The sequence below is a fragment of the Canis lupus genome, chromosome 8 (assembly GCF_011100685.1).
Source record: "Canis lupus familiaris isolate Mischka breed German Shepherd chromosome 8, alternate assembly UU_Cfam_GSD_1.0, whole genome shotgun sequence".
NCBI lineage: Eukaryota > Metazoa > Chordata > Mammalia > Carnivora > Canidae > Canis > Canis lupus.
Window position 1 is genome coordinate 44,733,076 of NC_049229.1, and position 17,229 is coordinate 44,750,304.

Below are 17,229 nucleotides of genomic sequence, written 5' to 3' on the forward strand. Positions count from 1 at the left end.
TGCGTACATATGTGCATGTATATACACATTGTCGAGGAGAGGTGGCAGTAGTTATGGATGGAGCAAGCCTGGGCCAGTCGGTGGCTGGACAGAGCAGGGGACAGATGCCCCTGGTGTGTTCTGGCCCCAAGTAATTTGGGAAACAGTCTCACACTGGATGGCTCGAAGGCGAGGAATGATGGTGGGGCTCGCAGGAGGACTGGAGCGGCTGTTGATGAGACTCTTCCTTTTATCCATGGTGGGGGAGGCCTGAATCGTGAACTTGTGCTGGAAATCTGCTCGGGGAGAGACAGATACGTGCATGTGTCAGAATTTTCCCATAATCTAATTCCCATGAGAAAAGGGTCATTTCCTAGTGAGCTTGAGGGACAGGCCCCAGTTTCCTAAGTTCGCCTAGGAAATATTCTCTTTCAGAATCCTCTCTTTCTCCCCAACGATGACAGGACAGCAAGATGAACATACAAAGAGAAGGAAAATTCACTGAGTGAACCTCATCTATCGTGTATGTAGGTGTAGCAATTACAGACTTACAATAGTTTTTTTTTTTAAGGTCATGAGACTTGCTGATTATTCTAGGAAATCCAACTTAAGACTCTATTTCTTACAATCTATTCGGATATGCTCAGGGACTAAAGTAGGGAGATAGATGCTTCTCACTCAGGGCAGGCAGAGCAGAGTTAACAACGACAAATCCTTGGTGGGAACCTTGGGAAGTGAGCGTGATGGGGCGAATAGTCCAAACTGTGATGTTTTCCAAAAGCATTTATGGTCTCTAAGCTCCCGGGTCCTCAACTATTAAGAGGTAAAATAAACAGCTGAGTGTTGGTACCTAGGTCTCCCAATGAGACGTGATCTCCCTAATGTGGCAGCTACTGTTTCCCTATGGGCTTCCCCAGAGCACAGCAGCATGCCACCACACACAACATGCTCCACAGGGGCTCAAAGACTGTGTTGCCTGGCCAGGAAAAATGTGCAACAAGGACACTAGTAAACATGTCCCACAAATTCATTCGCTCAATTTTACTGAATGAATTCCCCTGTCTGTACTGAAGCCATCATCCATCCCAGTGCTTAAAAACATCCTGTTGTCCCTATGATACTGTTTTCCCTTGGTTTCCTTACATTTCTACTGAGTTTACTTCCCAGGACCTAATAGACTTAGGACACAATAAACACACACTCGAGCACTCACTGCCCTCCATGGGCCCGTGACATCCCACAAAGATTCTAATTCAGAGTTTCCTATTACTTTGCATTTTCCCAAGGCTGAAACATACTACAAATGTATCTTTATTCACCCAATGTGCTTCTGAAGGGTTGTGTATAAATCACATTCTTACAAGTGAATCCTAAACTCAACTGCACACCGAAAACTAATTATTAAAGAAACCCAGAGATGAGTTATTCTGCAGCGCCCTGAGTTCTCTGTGTGAGTCACCACGCCACCAGCGCTCAAGACCGTGCCGGCCTGTCAGGTCCACCAGTCGCCGCTCTGTCTTCCTTCCCATTCTGTGCTTGGTCACCTGGAGCGGGGAGGCTTTGCCACAGGCCAGTCTCCCTGGATGGAACGGCCCACTTTGAACCCATTCCCCCCAGGTCCCCCGCTACACAACCCTGCCCTGTTCCCACCTCCCAGCAGGTCCCCAGCCACTGACCGGAAGGGAGGCTGATGCGGTTCCCATCCTTGAGCTTCAGCCGGCTCTTCCTGAACTTGCCCTTGCGCTTCTTCACCCGGGGCTTCTCCTGGCACAGCTGGTGGATGATGATGTTGAGCTCTCGCTCCAGGATGTCGATCTCCCGCTCAGCCAGCTCCTGCTCGCGGCGCCGCAGCAGCTCCTCCTGGGTCTTCTGCTGGAGCGCGGCCCGTGTCAGTTCCTCCTCCCAGGTGCGGAGCTCCTGCAGGGGCAGGAGCATCGGAGGGAAGAGTGGGTGCTCAGCACAGGCGGGTGAGGAGGCTAAGGGCCCCCGAGAGCCAGTCTCCCATAATGCCCCATACTCTCGGTCCCAGGCAGACGTGCGGGCCTCACAGCTGCTCAACGAACACCTGACCACCCCGGATGCTGGGCAGGGGCAGGCTCAGCATAGCCACCCTGAGGACGTAGCTATGGAGGCCCTGGACACAGGGGCTGATGGGCTAGTTGCTCTTTAATTAAGGATTAAAACTGCCTGTGATGGGAAAAAATGGGAGTTTGGGTAGAAAATATAACCGTGTATTTAAATTTTACAGACTTGGTTCTATTTTGATTTTTTCCATTATATAAAGGATGTTTTTTAAACCAGAGCCAACTTAAAAAATGAAATAAAATAAAATAAAATAAAATAAAATAAAATAAAATAAAATAAAATAAAATAAAATGAAATAAAAAAATAAAACAAATAAAATAAAATAAATAAACCAGAGCCAACTTAATGAGATCTAGCTTAAAATGTGCCCACTCTAAATGACTTGCCCTCCAGCTATCACCTAACATTCAAATAAAGATATATTTCCAAAGTGATTATTCAAAAGGTAGTGTGGCATGTCCTCTCAACCTCTGTTCAGTTGGTGAATAGAATCCACTGAGGCATGTGATTTGAATTCTCATCTTGAAGGAAAACCACGTGCTCTGGAAGGATCATGATAGCATAGCAAAGGGAAGAGAAAACATTTCCCCAAGTCTTTGCCAGGTGCTTGCTCTAGTACTGCTGCTATATCAGATGGGCAGGACCTCTTCCCTGCCTCCCCTTTTTCCTTCAGCATGAATTTATATATGTACCCAGCACTGAGTTCCTGAGATGAGGCCGGGGAAGGGGGAAGCATATGGAATCAGGAAATAGGAAGGAGAACAGAATATGTGCATACAGTTGTCAAATCTGGAATCTAAACCATCAGCACTGGTTACCCAGGGCGTAAGACAGAAGTGGGATGAGATAAAGCACTAAAACTTTAAAAAGTGGGGTATTTCTTCAATAAAGTAGCCAGAGCAACACTTCTATGGTTGAAACTTAAAATTTGGGCAGTCTGGGTGGCTCAGTGGTTTAGCGCCGCCTTCAGCCCAGGGCGTCATTCTGGAGACCCAGGATTGAGTCCCACTTTGGGCTCCCTGCATGGAGCCTGCTTCTCCCTCTGCCTGTGTCTCTGCCTCTCTCTCTCTCTGTCTCTCATGAATAAATGAATAAATTTTTTTTTAAAAAAAAGAAACTTAAAATTTCTGCATGGAATGCTCCACCATAAGAGTCATTCTGGGGCAGCCCGGATGGTTCAGCGGTTTAGCACCGCCTTCAGCCCAGGGTTTGATCCCGGAGACCCGGGATCGAGTCCCACGTCGGGCTCCCTGCATGGGGCCTGCTTCTCCCTCTGCCTGCGTCTCTGCCTCTCTCTCTCTCTCTCTGTGTCTCTCATGAATAAATAAATAAAATCTTTAAAAAAAAAGAAAAAAGAAGTCATTCTGGACTGAAACAAAACACTGTAGAATGTGAGCTTAGGGCTAGAAAAAATATGTGAGAACATATTAGGGAAGTTGAGTAGTGGGTAGAGAACAGAAAAGACAACAGAGACAAGTGGGGAATAAAATATTCTGATATTAGGAACTTCTCATTCAACTTGCCCTCTATTCTCAAGAGAATACCAACATATCAAAATTGATAAGAATTTAAAATTAGAGGGCAGCCCGGGTGGCTCAGAGGTTTAGCACCTGCCTTTGGCTCAGGGTGTGATCCTGAAGTCCCGGGATTGAGTCCTACATTGGGCTCCCTCATGGAGCCTGCTTCTCCCTCTGCCTGTGTCTCTGCTTCTCTCTCTCTCGATTTCAAGAATAAATAAAATCTTTAAAAAAATAGAAAAATAATTGATAATAAAAAGTGATAGAAAGGGGAAAAGTGAGAAAAGGACTGGCACCTTGAAAATGGTCTTGGGAGTGCCTGGTGCCTCAGTTGGTTAAGTGTCTGACCCTTGGTTTTGGCTCAGGTCATAATCTCAGGGTTGTGAGACTGAGCCCTGCCACAGGCTCTGCACTATAGTACCTGCTTGGGATTCTCTCTCCCTCTCCTCTCTAAAAAAACAAGAAAAGAAAAGAAAAATTGTCTTATACATGATGGGTGCTCAGTGTCAATGTATGAATGAAAGAGAAAGAAGGAGGGGGAGATAGAAGTCAATTTTATAAATGCAATCCTTTATGGGAACCCAGATTCATCATACATGTCTGAGAGATGAACCTGAACTTTTGAACTTCTCCTTCTTTGATGAAATAAGCCCCAAACAGATTCACTGCTGTATGCCCCTACACTCCCTTGGCTTTCCTTGTCCCACTACATTGTTTTCACCATTAGGAGAACAAAAACATGCTTGAAAATCATTCCTAGCTGGTTGATTATGCTGCTAGGTGGGGAAATTAAAGAGCTCAAGCTAATTTCAGACTTCCTAAGTCTTCCTCTCCTGCATGCTCTTATCTAGGGAAAGTCTGCATTATAGCCCCTTCCTTTGAGGGAACTCAGTCCCCAGTCTAGGGACAAATCCATCGTCACTATACCTGGAAGCAATGAATTCAACAAGCTGAGAATGAGCTGAATCATATGGGAAATCAGGATGTTTATGGAGTACTCGCCAATGGCACTATGTATCTGCAAGACTCTCAAACATGAGCCTCCTTCTTAGTAAAACACCCATTTGGGGATTAGCTTCCTAGTGCACAAATCACATCACCTGCATATAATGATTTAATAGGACTTTGAACTTAATGAACTTTCCCCAGAGAGAAAGTTCATCTTGCCCAACTAGGAGTCTTCTAATGGACAGGCATCATAGCACAGCGGTTGAGGGCAAGATCTCTGAAACAAACTGCCTGAATCATGAACTGGGGAAAGTTAACATGGGAATCACATGTAACATGGAGTTAATAGCACTGACAATCACATGGTTGTATTACATAAGAAAATTATTATCTTATGTAAGATTATATAAAAATTCATATAAATTGCTCTATAACAGAGCATGGCACATAGTACATGCTCTATGAATGTTAGCTATTATGAGGATGGATTTGGCTTTTCCTAGTAACTACCTACTGACAAAATCCAACTTTCATTTTTCTTACTGTCAGGTATCCTTATAATTTCGTTGATCAAAAGAAAGAAAACCAAGAATCAAGTGATTCAACAATCTAAAGGACCAGCAACTCTAGGTTTCTTCTAGTGGGAATAGCATTAGTAACAGGAACACTCTCTTCTTCTTCTTCTTTTTTTTTTTTAGATATTTATTTATTTATTTATTTATTTACTTACTTACTTACTTACTTACTGCACATGCACATTAGCAGGGAGGGGGCAGAGGGAGAGGAACAAGCAGACTCCCTGTAGATAATCTGTATGGAGAACTCTGGACTCATGACACCCCTACTTGGTCCTGCCAAATCCCAGAAAGAAAGAAAAAGTCTCTACTTCTTCTGGTCATACCTGAGGCCTGGAGAACACCTTCCATGTAAAGTCGGGAAGAAAAAGCTGCTCTGTTACCTCAAAATAAGCAGGGAAGTGGTTGTGTCAGACTCTGTCCAGAGGCCCCAGGGGGGAAGGCCCAGTGATTCAACTCACATTCTTTTCCTGTTTTGTTTACCTTCTCTTTGGCCCTGAGTTGGTCAAACATCTCCTGAATCTCATGTTTCCAGTCATCCTGCAGGCAGTGGAAGGAGTCCTTGGGCATCTCAAAGAAGCCAGACTCCTCTATGGTAGTTAGCTGGTCCAGGATATTTGTGAAAGATGGTCGCGAATGAGGGTCAGGATTCCAGCAGTCTGCGTGGAACAAGTGAATAGAAAGAAAACATGAGTGGACAGAGACAAGCGTAAGACTTAGAATAGTACATGACCTCCTTTACCAGAAAACTGCCTCTTATTTTTCCCTCCAGGAACAGAAACACTGGGATTTAGGTAACTGCACATAGGGCTTGGGAAGTAAAGCAAATTGCCCAACCTCCCAATCATAAAAAATGTGGAAATAAAATGTGGAAATAAAATGCATCAGTTCTGCCCCCATCCGCCTCTGCCTACTGATTTAGCATCAGAAAAGCAACTCCAAAGAATTTGCTGGCATGAGGCTCAACAACCATGATTTATCACGTTCCTACACGATTCCAGAAGTGACAGTAGGTGACTAGACTCCGGATCTCACCTTCCTACAAATAAATGAGCCAGCCTTCCCCACCTCAATGGGATGATGAGAAGGCAAGGATAAAAAGCCCTGGACTGGACTGGGCAGGAAAAGTGAACTTTATTCTCAGCTCAGACAATAGCTAGTGGAGTGCACTTTGCCTCTCTCAGGTTGGATTTCTCACTTAGGAAATTATAGGGTTTGACCAGATGTCTTCTAGAGTTCCTTTCTTCTTGGACGTTCTTCATTTATATATGTAATATACTCAGAGGTCCTGAAAATAAAAGCTGCTATATATTCTCATTATGTATTAAATAATAAAATATTTCAGTTAAGTTCTACAAGTCACTGGAGATGGACAGAAGGGGTGTCTGTGATATCAATGTAGCAGGGTGGTGACATCAACCTAAAGTAACTCTTCCAACCACCCACAGGATTCCTCCTTGAGTGACTAATACTTCATCTCCTCTTTCTGGAACTAACCCAACAGAACTGTCTGAAATCTACCCAAGTGCTGCTAAGAAGGCAAACTTTCTCTGGTTTTGTTCCAGTCAGGGGTCACTTACCTTCCATGAGTTTGGCAAAAGGTTCTGGGCATGTAGAAGGAATGGGAAGGGCGAGCTTGTTCATGGCCACTCCATAAGCCACGGCTAAGCCATCGATTCCTCGGAAGGGCACCTCACCAGTCAAGAGTTCCCAAAGCAGCACTCCATAGCTGAGGAGAGAAAGAAGACAGAAGCAATCTCAGATTGCCACAGATGATCTTAATGATGGAGCTCATGAGGCCTTTCTGAGCTACCCACACTCTCTCTGGCATGGAGGGAGACCAACAAAGTAGACACACTAATGGAATATAGACAGGAAGCCATGAGGCCTATCCACTAAAAGCAAAAGCTCTGGAGTCAGGCACATTTAGTTTCAAAGTCTTGTTCCTCAAATTCCTCATCTATAAAGTGCAAATAACACCACCAGTCTCACAAGGATGCCATGAAATTCACTGAGCTACTCTAAGGGTTTAAATCAGCGCTCGCCAGCCATAGCTATTCTGTTGTTGTTATTGCTAACATAATACTCTGGAAGAAGGAGCAGCTTCCCAAGAATACATTTTTTCCTGTTTTAAGGAAATTTCCATGTTAGTCACAGGTACACTTTCTCAGCTTTTGAACAGCAGAGAGCTGACCACCTAAAACAAACAGGTTTTGCTCCTGTAACAGGTTTCTTTAAATGCTCACTAGTTTGGATTCCTGCTGCTGGTTGGTTAACAGAGACCTCTGCCTAATTCAGAGGGGCAAGTCACACAAGGCTTGCCTACATGGGAAGAGCAGAGCAGTATGTCAGCTGTGAGGACCTAAGTTTCCTCCCAACTTTCAAATCCACATGAAGAATTTCCTTTCACATGTCCTGTGAGTCAGAGAATGGAGCACAAAGCTTAGAATAATTATTCTATGAATTCACAATCAGAATAAGGCAAAATCATGTCATGTTCAATCCTTCCAGGAATAAGAGTATCCCAGGATAAGCAACCATAAAGTCATGAACAGTCAGAAGAGTCCCTCTCATTATTTTTTCAACACAAACCTCGACTTTTTAAAAATACTCATCAGTGGCTTACAACAAACCAAGTCATGCTATTTTAAAAAACATGGCTCAGTTGGTGAAACATGAAACTCTTAATCTCGGGGTCATGAGTTTGAGTACCATGTTAGGCACAGAAATTAATTTTTAAAAAAAGTAAGCCCAGTATCTATTTCATCATGCTGCTTTGTATGCACAAGGTGCTAAGACACTTATAAACATCATCTTAAAACCCTACCATAAACCTGCAAGATAAATATTATCACCATTTTGCAGATGATGAAAGAAAGTTTCAGCTAAGTTTAGCAGCAGCATGTATTTAGGGGCAGACATGGAATAAGTCATGGTGGACCCTGAACCACCATGGTCCAGGTCTCAATTCCTTCTCTCTAGAATCCCCTTCTATCATTACTCTGCTTGGTAAACTCCAATCACCTTTCAAGATCAAATTCAAATGCATCGCCATTCATTATTCATTATTCATTCATTTTACACATCTACTAAAAATTTACTATGCATCAAGCTCAATGCTGGGCATTGGGATACAGGATAAGACCTTGTCCATGAAGAGACCAGTGAGAGGAATAGAAAAGAGGTCAATTAGAATACAGAGATGAGTCACACCACAGATACAAAGAGTGTACAAAGAGACCGGGATGGGCTCCTGGCCACCTACACCAGACCAGGATGAAGGCAGGAGACAGCTAAACCCTGCCTGCTAGGTAAAGGGATACAGGGATCTAGAGACAGGAGTCAGCAGGTATGAGGTATGCCTTGCCCTCAAAGACTCCCAAGTGGCCTGGCATGGCTCCAAAGAAGAGCCACGTGCCAACCAATGCACCAGGGCATCCCAGAAGATTCCTACAGATGTACCCCCAGGACTCTCATTTTTAGTTGTCTGCTCCTGGCATTACTACCAACCTCCACTCTGGCCACAAAAACCCAAGGTCCCAAAGACCTCTCTTCCACCTATGTGAAGATGACTGGTGTCTGCGCCCTAACTACCTGGAAAGACAGTAGAATGTTTCAAATATCTAAACAGGTGTCCTGTTTGTGTCCTTGCATCTGCTCGGCTGATGGTGTCTACAGAGATGTCTCAGGCCCTGGAAGAGGGAGGAGTCAGGGAGCCCACCCCTCTCAGTTTCAAGGAGGGCAGCTCTGCTCCCACCTGGCTGGCTTCTGGTTCATCTGCATTTCATTCCATCTGAAAAGCCCCACAACTAAGAGAACCAGGTCAAATGCTGCTCAAGAAAGATTCAGACAGACTTGAATTAAATGTCTGCTTTACCACTTATGGTGGTACATCTCTGCGTAAGGAAGCTCCTCTGCTTTCTTCACCTACACAACAAAGACAGCACTTCTACCTCACAAAATAATGGCAAGGGATAAATAACATGACTACTACTTCTCCAGAAGCTTCCATATAGGGTTAGTGACCACCACTGTGTGCTTCCCCTTGGGAAGGGCCTGAAACAGGAATGCCTCGGGTGGGCTTCAGGGAAAGTCCACAGTGTCGGCTGAGAGCCTTGCTGAGGGACGCCAGCATTCAGGCAAGGAGGCTTTCTGAGAACGAGTGAACCAGTTAGTTTTCCTCTGCCAATGTTCCTCTTTATTTCTGTAACCGAAGGTGGTAATATAAATGAATCCCTGGCATTCCTTTGGCAGGAATACAGTCCAAGAAAGGAAATAAAGAATTACGTGTTGGATGGGTCTGCGCCTCAGGGAGAGGTGGGCAGAAGAAGTCCACGTGATTTACCACGGATTTGGTCCACTCTGATGCCCTCCCAGGGTTGAGAGAAGGTCAAGAGGCCCTTTCAAGACCATGTACAAGCAGCCTGGAAGCACCAGCTCAGCTGAAATTCTGCCTCAGGACCCTCCCCCGCTCCCCGCAGAGGGCCACCACCTCCCCCACAGTGCTGTCAGTGATTTCCCAGGAGTCCTTGCAACCTCACCCTGAACCCTGGGCATACCCTGTGTCAATAATTAACCACCTCCAGGGATATGAAAATCCTTTCCACCATTTGGTGGGGTCACAGGTTGGAAAGAGGTGTTCTATGTTTTCAAAGTGAGGAAAAGCATCAAAGTGGATAGCAGCCTGACCAAAGGCACACTGACTGTTTAATAATCTTTAGCAAAGGGGCGCCTGAGTGGCATGGTGGGTTGAACATCTGACTCTTCATTTTGGTTCCTGAGATGGAGCCCCATGCTCAGCATGGAGTCTGCTTAAGACTCTATCTCCTTCTTCCTCTGCTTCTTCTCCCCGCACTCTCTCTCTAAAATAAATAAATAAATCTTAAAAAAAAAAATCTTTGGCAAAGACAGTTGAACTACCACATGAGAAAACACTCTGTAAATTGTAAAGTAACATAAAACTCTTTTTCTTGTTAACTAGACCTCATTCGAAATGATGATCTATTTACCAATATATATAATACATACATGAATATATTGACACAATAAATATTTATCAATATAGTAATATGCAATGCTATATTATATTCCAAAAGCAGCTTATGAAACAGAATGATCCCATTTTAAGGGATGAACAGAAATAAATGCACCAAAATATTAATAGAAGTTATCTTTAGAAGTGGGTAATGTGTGATTTCTTTTTCCCTTTTTTTTTTCCTTTTTGTTTATCCATATTTTCTAATTTTTTCTATGGTGAACATATTCTACTTCTATAATTTTACAAACTTAAAATGCCTCCACTTCATCCCACATACCAGGCAAGAAGTCATTACAGGAGACCACTAACCACTGTGTTCCCTACACAGCACAACCAAAGGGAAAAGTTTTGTCAACTATTCTTCCTGAAATGGTCTAAATCCAAGCAGATTAGAAAATGTATGAAGTTGAAGATCTGGGCCTTACCATCATATCTTCCATCACAGCATGTGGAAAAGGCCCAGAGAACTACACTCAAAAAGCAGTAAGACAAATTCAGCTGGCCTTGGGAGCCCAGCAAAAGCAGAGGCCCAGAGGCCCCAGTCCCCGAGGAGTTGCAGCAGGGGTGGGAGATGGACACAGGCTCAGCCTAGTACCTGGCACAGAGTTAGAATTCAACAAACATTTCCTAAATCAATTAATTAATTAATTATAAGTCAATTTGGGACTGAGTTTTTTCCAACTTCCTAGGCATGCTTGAGCCCTCCTTCCATACTAAGAGTTTTAGCTGGATACATAGTTATCCAGCTAGAGCCTACATTTGTCTCTCTTCTTTGGAGCTAGGTGTGTCCACATCACCAAGAGCATGCAGTGGGGTGTGTACAGTAAGAGATGTGCACAACTTCTGGGTTGTCTCCAAATTAAATACATGCTACTTGCCATGGATAAACTCTTTTTCTTCCCTTCTGCATAATATAATGCTGAAGTAACAGTCACTCAGATGTAACCATTCAGACAAGAACAATGTACTGAGAGACCCAGAAAGAACCTGGGTTTCTTTTTCTCTATCTTGAGAGAGAGAGAGAGAGAGAGAGAGAGTGTGTGCATAAGGAGGGGGAGGAGCAGAGGGAGAGGGAGAGAGAGAGAATCCTACACAGGCTCCACACTGAGTGCAGAGCCTAATGCCGGGCTCGATCTCACAAAAATCATGACCTGAAATCATGACCTAAGCATAAACCAAGAGTCGGATGCTTAACAGACTGAGCTACCCAGACTGAGCCACCCAGACGCCCCAAGAACCTGGGTTTCTAAATGATCTCATGGGGTACAGCTACCCCAAAGCCTGGACTACTCTTGGAAAAAGAAATACACTTTTACCTTATTTAAGCCACTGAATTTGTAGGTCTCTTTGTCAAAGTAGCTTAGCTTAATTAATATATTAACTATTCTCATTAGCCTATAGTCAAGTAATGAAAGTGTTAGATTGAAGCATATGAACCTGCTATTTCTGTTGGTCAAAAACACTGGAATATCATTACACAGTTCAACCTAATGAAATCTGGTCAGATATTTTAAGGCAAGAAAACTCTTTCCCTCATATTAGCTATTTCACCCTGTAAGTAATGTGTAGGAAAATAAGACACAATATACAAAAGCTACAAAACATCACTAAAAGAAATCGAAAAAGGCCTAAATAAATAGGAAGATATCCCATGTTCTTGGATTAGAAGACTTAATAGTGTTAAAACGGCAATACCTCCCAAAGTGATCTACAGATTTAAAACAATTCTTATCAAAATCTCAGCTGCCTATTTTGGAAAAATGGACAAAATGCTCCTAAAATTAATTTGGGAAATGCAAGGCATCCAGAATGGCCAAAATAATCTTGAAGAACAACAACAGAGTTGGAGGACTCCTACATCTATTTACAAAACTTACTACAAAGCTACAGTAATTAAAACAGAATGGTACTGGCCTAAGGATAGACACATAGACCAACGGAGTATAATTCAGAATCCAGAAATAAACCCTTACATTTGTGGTAAATTACTTTTTGACAACAGTGACAATTCAATTAAGAAAGAATAGCCTTTTCAACAAATGATACTGAGACTAGATACAGGAGTCTTATCCATGGGAGATACATTTCAAGACCCTCAGTGGATGCCTGAAACTGCAAGTAGCACGGAGCCCTATATGTGTTTTTTCCTATATATACATATGTATGATAAAGTATAATTTATAAATTAAGTATAGTAAGGGATGAACAATAACAAAAATAAAATGGAATAATTATAATGATCTACTATAATGAAAGTTATATAAATATGCTCTCTCTCTCTCAAAATTTTATTGTTCTATACTCACCCTTCTTCTTGTAATGATGTGAGATGATAAAACGACCTACATAATGAGATGAAGTGAAGTGAATGATACAGACATTGTGACACAGCATAAGGTATTCTGATGATAGGTCTGGCTTTCCAGACCATGATTGACCATGAGTAAAGGAAACCATAAAAAAGCGAAACCTCTAATATAAGGAGGGACTACTGCAGTCACAGGCAAAAGAATGAAGTTAAACCCCTTACATCACACCACACACAAAAATTAACTCAAAATAGAACACAGACCTAAATGTAAAGCTAAGAGTTTTATAACACTTAGAAGATAACATAGGTATAAATATTCATAATGTTGGGCATGGTTTCTTAAATATGACACCAAAAGCACAAGCAACCAGAGGAAAAAAAATAGATAAATCAGACCTCATCAAAATTAAAAATGTTTGTGTTTCAAAGAATAACATCAAGAAAGTAAAAAGAAACCCACAGAAAGGGAGAAAATATTTACAGATCATGTATATGGTAAGGGACTTGTATTAAGGATATATAAAGAACTCTTTCAACTTAAAAATAAGACAAATATCCCAATTTTAAAATTGGAAAAGGATTTGAATAGACATTTATACAGAAAAAGATATACAAATGGCCAATAAGCACATGAAAAGATGCTCAACATCAGTAATCATTAGGGAAATAAAACCAAAACTCCCAAAACTATAATGAGAAAGCCACTTCATATTTAACAGGATAGTAATAATTAAAAAGACATACAATAAGTGTTGAGAGGATACAGAGAGACTGGAACCTTCCTACGTTGCTAATGAAAGTGGGAAATGATAGAACTATGGTAAAAAATAGTTTGGTGGTTCCCCAAAAAGTTAAATATCCTATGACTTGGCAAATCCACTCCTACGTATACACTCAAGAGAACTGAAAGTATGTTGACAAAAACTTGTACAAAAATGATCACAACTGGGCAGCCCAGGTGGCTCAGCGGTTTAGTGTCGCCTTCAGCCCAGGGCGTGATCCTGGAGACCCAGGATCAAGTCCCACATCAGGTTTCCTGCATGGAGCCTCCTTCTCCCTCTCTCTCACTCCCATGGAGTGTCTCTGCCCCTCTCTCTCTCTCTCTCTCTCTCTCTCTCTCTCTCTCTCTGTTTCTCATGAATAAATAAATAAAATCTTAAAAAAAAAATGATCACAACAGCATTATTCACAATTGCCAAAAAGTGGAAACAACTCAAATGTCCAGCAACTTATGAATGAATAAACAAATTTCCATGCAGTTCTGACTCATGCTACAACATGGATAAACCTTGAAAACACGATAACAGTAGCCAGTCACAAAGACGACATACTGTATGATTACATGTGTATGAAATTTCTATAATAAGCAAAAACAGAGATAGACAGTAAATTAGTAATTGCCGAGGGAAGGGGGAGTGACTGCTAATAGGCATTGAGTTTCTTTTTGGTGTGATAAAAATATTCTGGAAATTGATAGCAGTTGTGGTGGTTTGAATGGTAGCTCTAAAATGATACGCCCATGTCCTAATATTCAGAATCCTTATATGGAACAGAATCTCCCCTATAGTCTTTGGAGCGAGTGTAGCCCTGCTGATACCAATTTCAGGCTTCTGGCCTCCAGATTACAAATGTCTATTGTTGAAAGCCACCAGGTCTGTGGTAATTTGTTACAGCAACTCTAGCAAACTAATAACAATGGTGATTGGTACAAATTTGCTAAACTTACTAAAAACCACTGACTTAAACATTTTAAAGGGCAAACTTTGTAATATGGTATAATATCTCAAGAAAGCCATTATTTGAAATACACACACTTGGGATGCCTGGGTGGCTCAGTCAGGTAAGCACCTGACTCTTGATTTCAGCTCAGGTCATCATCTCAGGGTGGTGAGATTGAGCCCTGTGTCAGGCTCCACACTCAGCACAGAGTCCACTTGGGATTCTTTCCACCTTCCTCTCCCTCTCCCTCTGCTATTCCCTCCACTCATGCTCCCTCTCTCTCTCAAATAAATAAATAAATAAATAAAATATTTAAAAAAAATAAAATACATACTCTCATCATATACACACACAAGCTCACTTTATAACTCATCAGGAAGAAACAACTTCATAGACTAAGTACAATGACAACCTACAGTCCTTTCTTTTGGTATACCATGGTGATGTCATGGCCAAGGGGATGCATACCCTGTAGAAGCTCATCCTCCCATCAGCAAGGACAAGATTTCTTTCTATCTAACTATCTACTATCTATCTATTTATGGACAAGATTTTTAGAACCGTGTCCTTATGACCTATGGTGCTGACATTTACTAGGGGTGTGGTTCATTTAATCTGTGTCTCTGCAGCTCTGGTACATGCTTGAGACCCATCTTTTCCAATTTCTGTATCAATATTCAACAGAAGAGTCCTGACTAGAAGGTTAACCAGACAACGAGAAAAGATCACTTCCAACCCACCAAAACAAGAGATAGGACAAATAATACTCATCAGCTAAAGAGCTTACAGTGAGAACAAGTCCAGCAGTAACAGCCACAGTTGCTAAGGCAGCCAGGATGACCTTGGGGAACGTTCCCAGGAATGACTGGATGCCCTCACCACCCTACAGGCAGAGACAGGAATGCACATTGCTCGTGGGATCTGCTGGTCTTTACTACACAGCAATTGCCAACACACAGGGGTGGTACCAGCCACAGCACTAAAGGGACATTAGGTAGATGAAGGCATTAGAAACGGTCCCATGAAATATCAGAAAGGGAGACAGAACATGAGAGACTCCTAACTCTGGGAAACAAACTAGGGGTGGTGGAAGGGGAGGTGGGCGGGGAGTGGGGGTGACTGGGTGATGGGCACTGAGTGGGGCACTTGATGGGATGAGCACTGGTTGTTATTCTATATGTTGGCAAATTGAACACCAATAAAAAAATAAATTTACATATTAAAAAAAAGAATCGTACAGTTTCACTCATATGGGGAATATAAGAAATAATGAAAGGGATTATAAGGGAAAGGAGGGGAACAATTAGAGAAGGAGACAAACCATGAGAGACTCCTAACTCTGGGAAACAAGAGGAAGGGGAGGTGGGCAGGGGGTTGGGGTAACTGGGTGATGGGCAACGAAGAGGGCACTTGATGGGATGAGCATTGGGTATTATACTATATGTTGGCAAATCGAACTTCAATAAAAACAAATGAAAAAAAGAATAATTAAAAAAAAAAAGAAACGGTCCCATGGCAACCTGGGAATTACTATAGACTGTTCTGAAGGTGGCACTTAGACCAGTGTGGGGTGCCTGGGAGTCTACCCATCCTCAATTCTCCGAGTCCTGAAACGTGTGTGCAGCCAAAACAGACCTGAGGAGCACTGCCCCTGCACCTCTGCACCTTACCTCCACACATCACTGCCTTTGGAAAACATGGAGGCACGAATGACCTCGGGTGCCATCCAAGCATATGTCCCTGCAGCGCTCATCTTTGTGGTCCGGTGCCATTCTCGAGCCAGGCCAAAATCAGTGATCTTCAGAATCTTGTTGCTCAGGTCTCCATTCTCCACCTTCTGGAGGATCAATACTGGGCAAGGAAAGGACACAGAAGAGACAGGAAAGTCTGCATCAATCACAAGAAGACCACTGAATACAGAGCCCTCCTGCAAGACTCCCGTCCTCTCCCTCAGGCTGCCCGTGCAGCTACAGTAGTCTGAAGGTAGCAACCATCATTTCTGGTAAGAGGCACCTACAATGCATCCATTTTTGTGCCAAGTCTTTTTGATAGGTATTATCTTTAACTCACAGCAACCTTATGAGGTAGGTACCATTGCCATATCCTTTTTACAAGACGAGAAAACTGAGATAAAGCACCCATGAACACAGCAGCCGGACTGAAGAGCCTGCTCTCCTAACCCTCACAGCGTATGAGCCATTCACGCCTATGGAAGGAGCCGTGAGGTCACAGCTGACCCTTCCGAGGAGAGGCTACTTGGGCTTCCTGTCTGCCTGGGCACCCCTGGCCCACCACTCTCAGACCACAAGGAATGGTGGATTTTCAAGGTTTCAGACAGTGCCTGGATAGTTTCCACTTTACTTAAGCCTATAGGAAAACATGTCTTTTGGGCACAGAGATTTCTCCTTAATTTGGGAACTTGCTCCCAGTCATTGAGAACTGGTTGTCAAGTTGGAGAAGTCAGAGGGTACACACATGTTCACACCCATGAGTCTCTCTGTGGATATGGCCCAAGAGGAAAGAACTGGTGCGCTGAGCCAGTTATCCTCTGGGGCTGTCTCCCAAGTTCTAACGCTGAAGCACCACATTGTGGAGCCATCTTGGCTCTCCAGGACGGTAGCTGAGGCAGCCACCCCCCCTACAGGACGGTTCCAGCGACTGGTCCCCTTGCAGGAGCCAGCCTTCTTAAAAGGAGCAAAAATGCTAACTGATCAATGTGCCGTAAGCAAAGCCAAGGAACTGTGAGCAGACAGTGGACGTGTGCAATCCTAGGATGGTTCTGAAGGTGTCATGCAAGCACAACCTCTTATGGGCTGGACACTGAACTGCCTGGAATTCAGAGCTCTATACTCAGGATTTCAGAGAAGGAAGAAGCAGTCTCTCCCCACCCCTGCTGTTCAAGTCCAAATGGGGAGGGCGGGGAAAGGAATCCACTGAATATAGAATAACAACTAAAAAAAAGGTTGACTCAGTTCCTCCAGCCACTCTGTCTAGGTAAACAATGAAAAAAATTAGTTCTGAGCCCTACGTGTCCTAGGTTACACCCTTCCTGGGTTG

The 17,229-nt window shown here is 43.1% G+C and overlaps 1 protein-coding gene across 1 annotated transcript in view; it reads right to left on the reverse strand.

Moving 5' to 3' along the window:
- MAP3K9 (mitogen-activated protein kinase kinase kinase 9) overlaps positions 1 to 17,229 on the reverse strand; it is a 74,766-nt gene that overhangs the window by 14,772 nt on the left and 42,765 nt on the right. The window contains exons 3-7 of the mRNA XM_038545107.1: positions 15,843 to 16,023; positions 6,685 to 6,833; positions 5,588 to 5,763; positions 1,656 to 1,896; positions 153 to 275 (exon numbers count right to left, since the gene is read on the reverse strand). Of these exons, the coding sequence (XP_038401035.1) occupies positions 153 to 275; positions 1,656 to 1,896; positions 5,588 to 5,763; positions 6,685 to 6,833; positions 15,843 to 16,023 (870 nt within the window). The remainder of the gene's footprint in view (positions 1 to 152; positions 276 to 1,655; positions 1,897 to 5,587; positions 5,764 to 6,684; positions 6,834 to 15,842; positions 16,024 to 17,229) is intronic.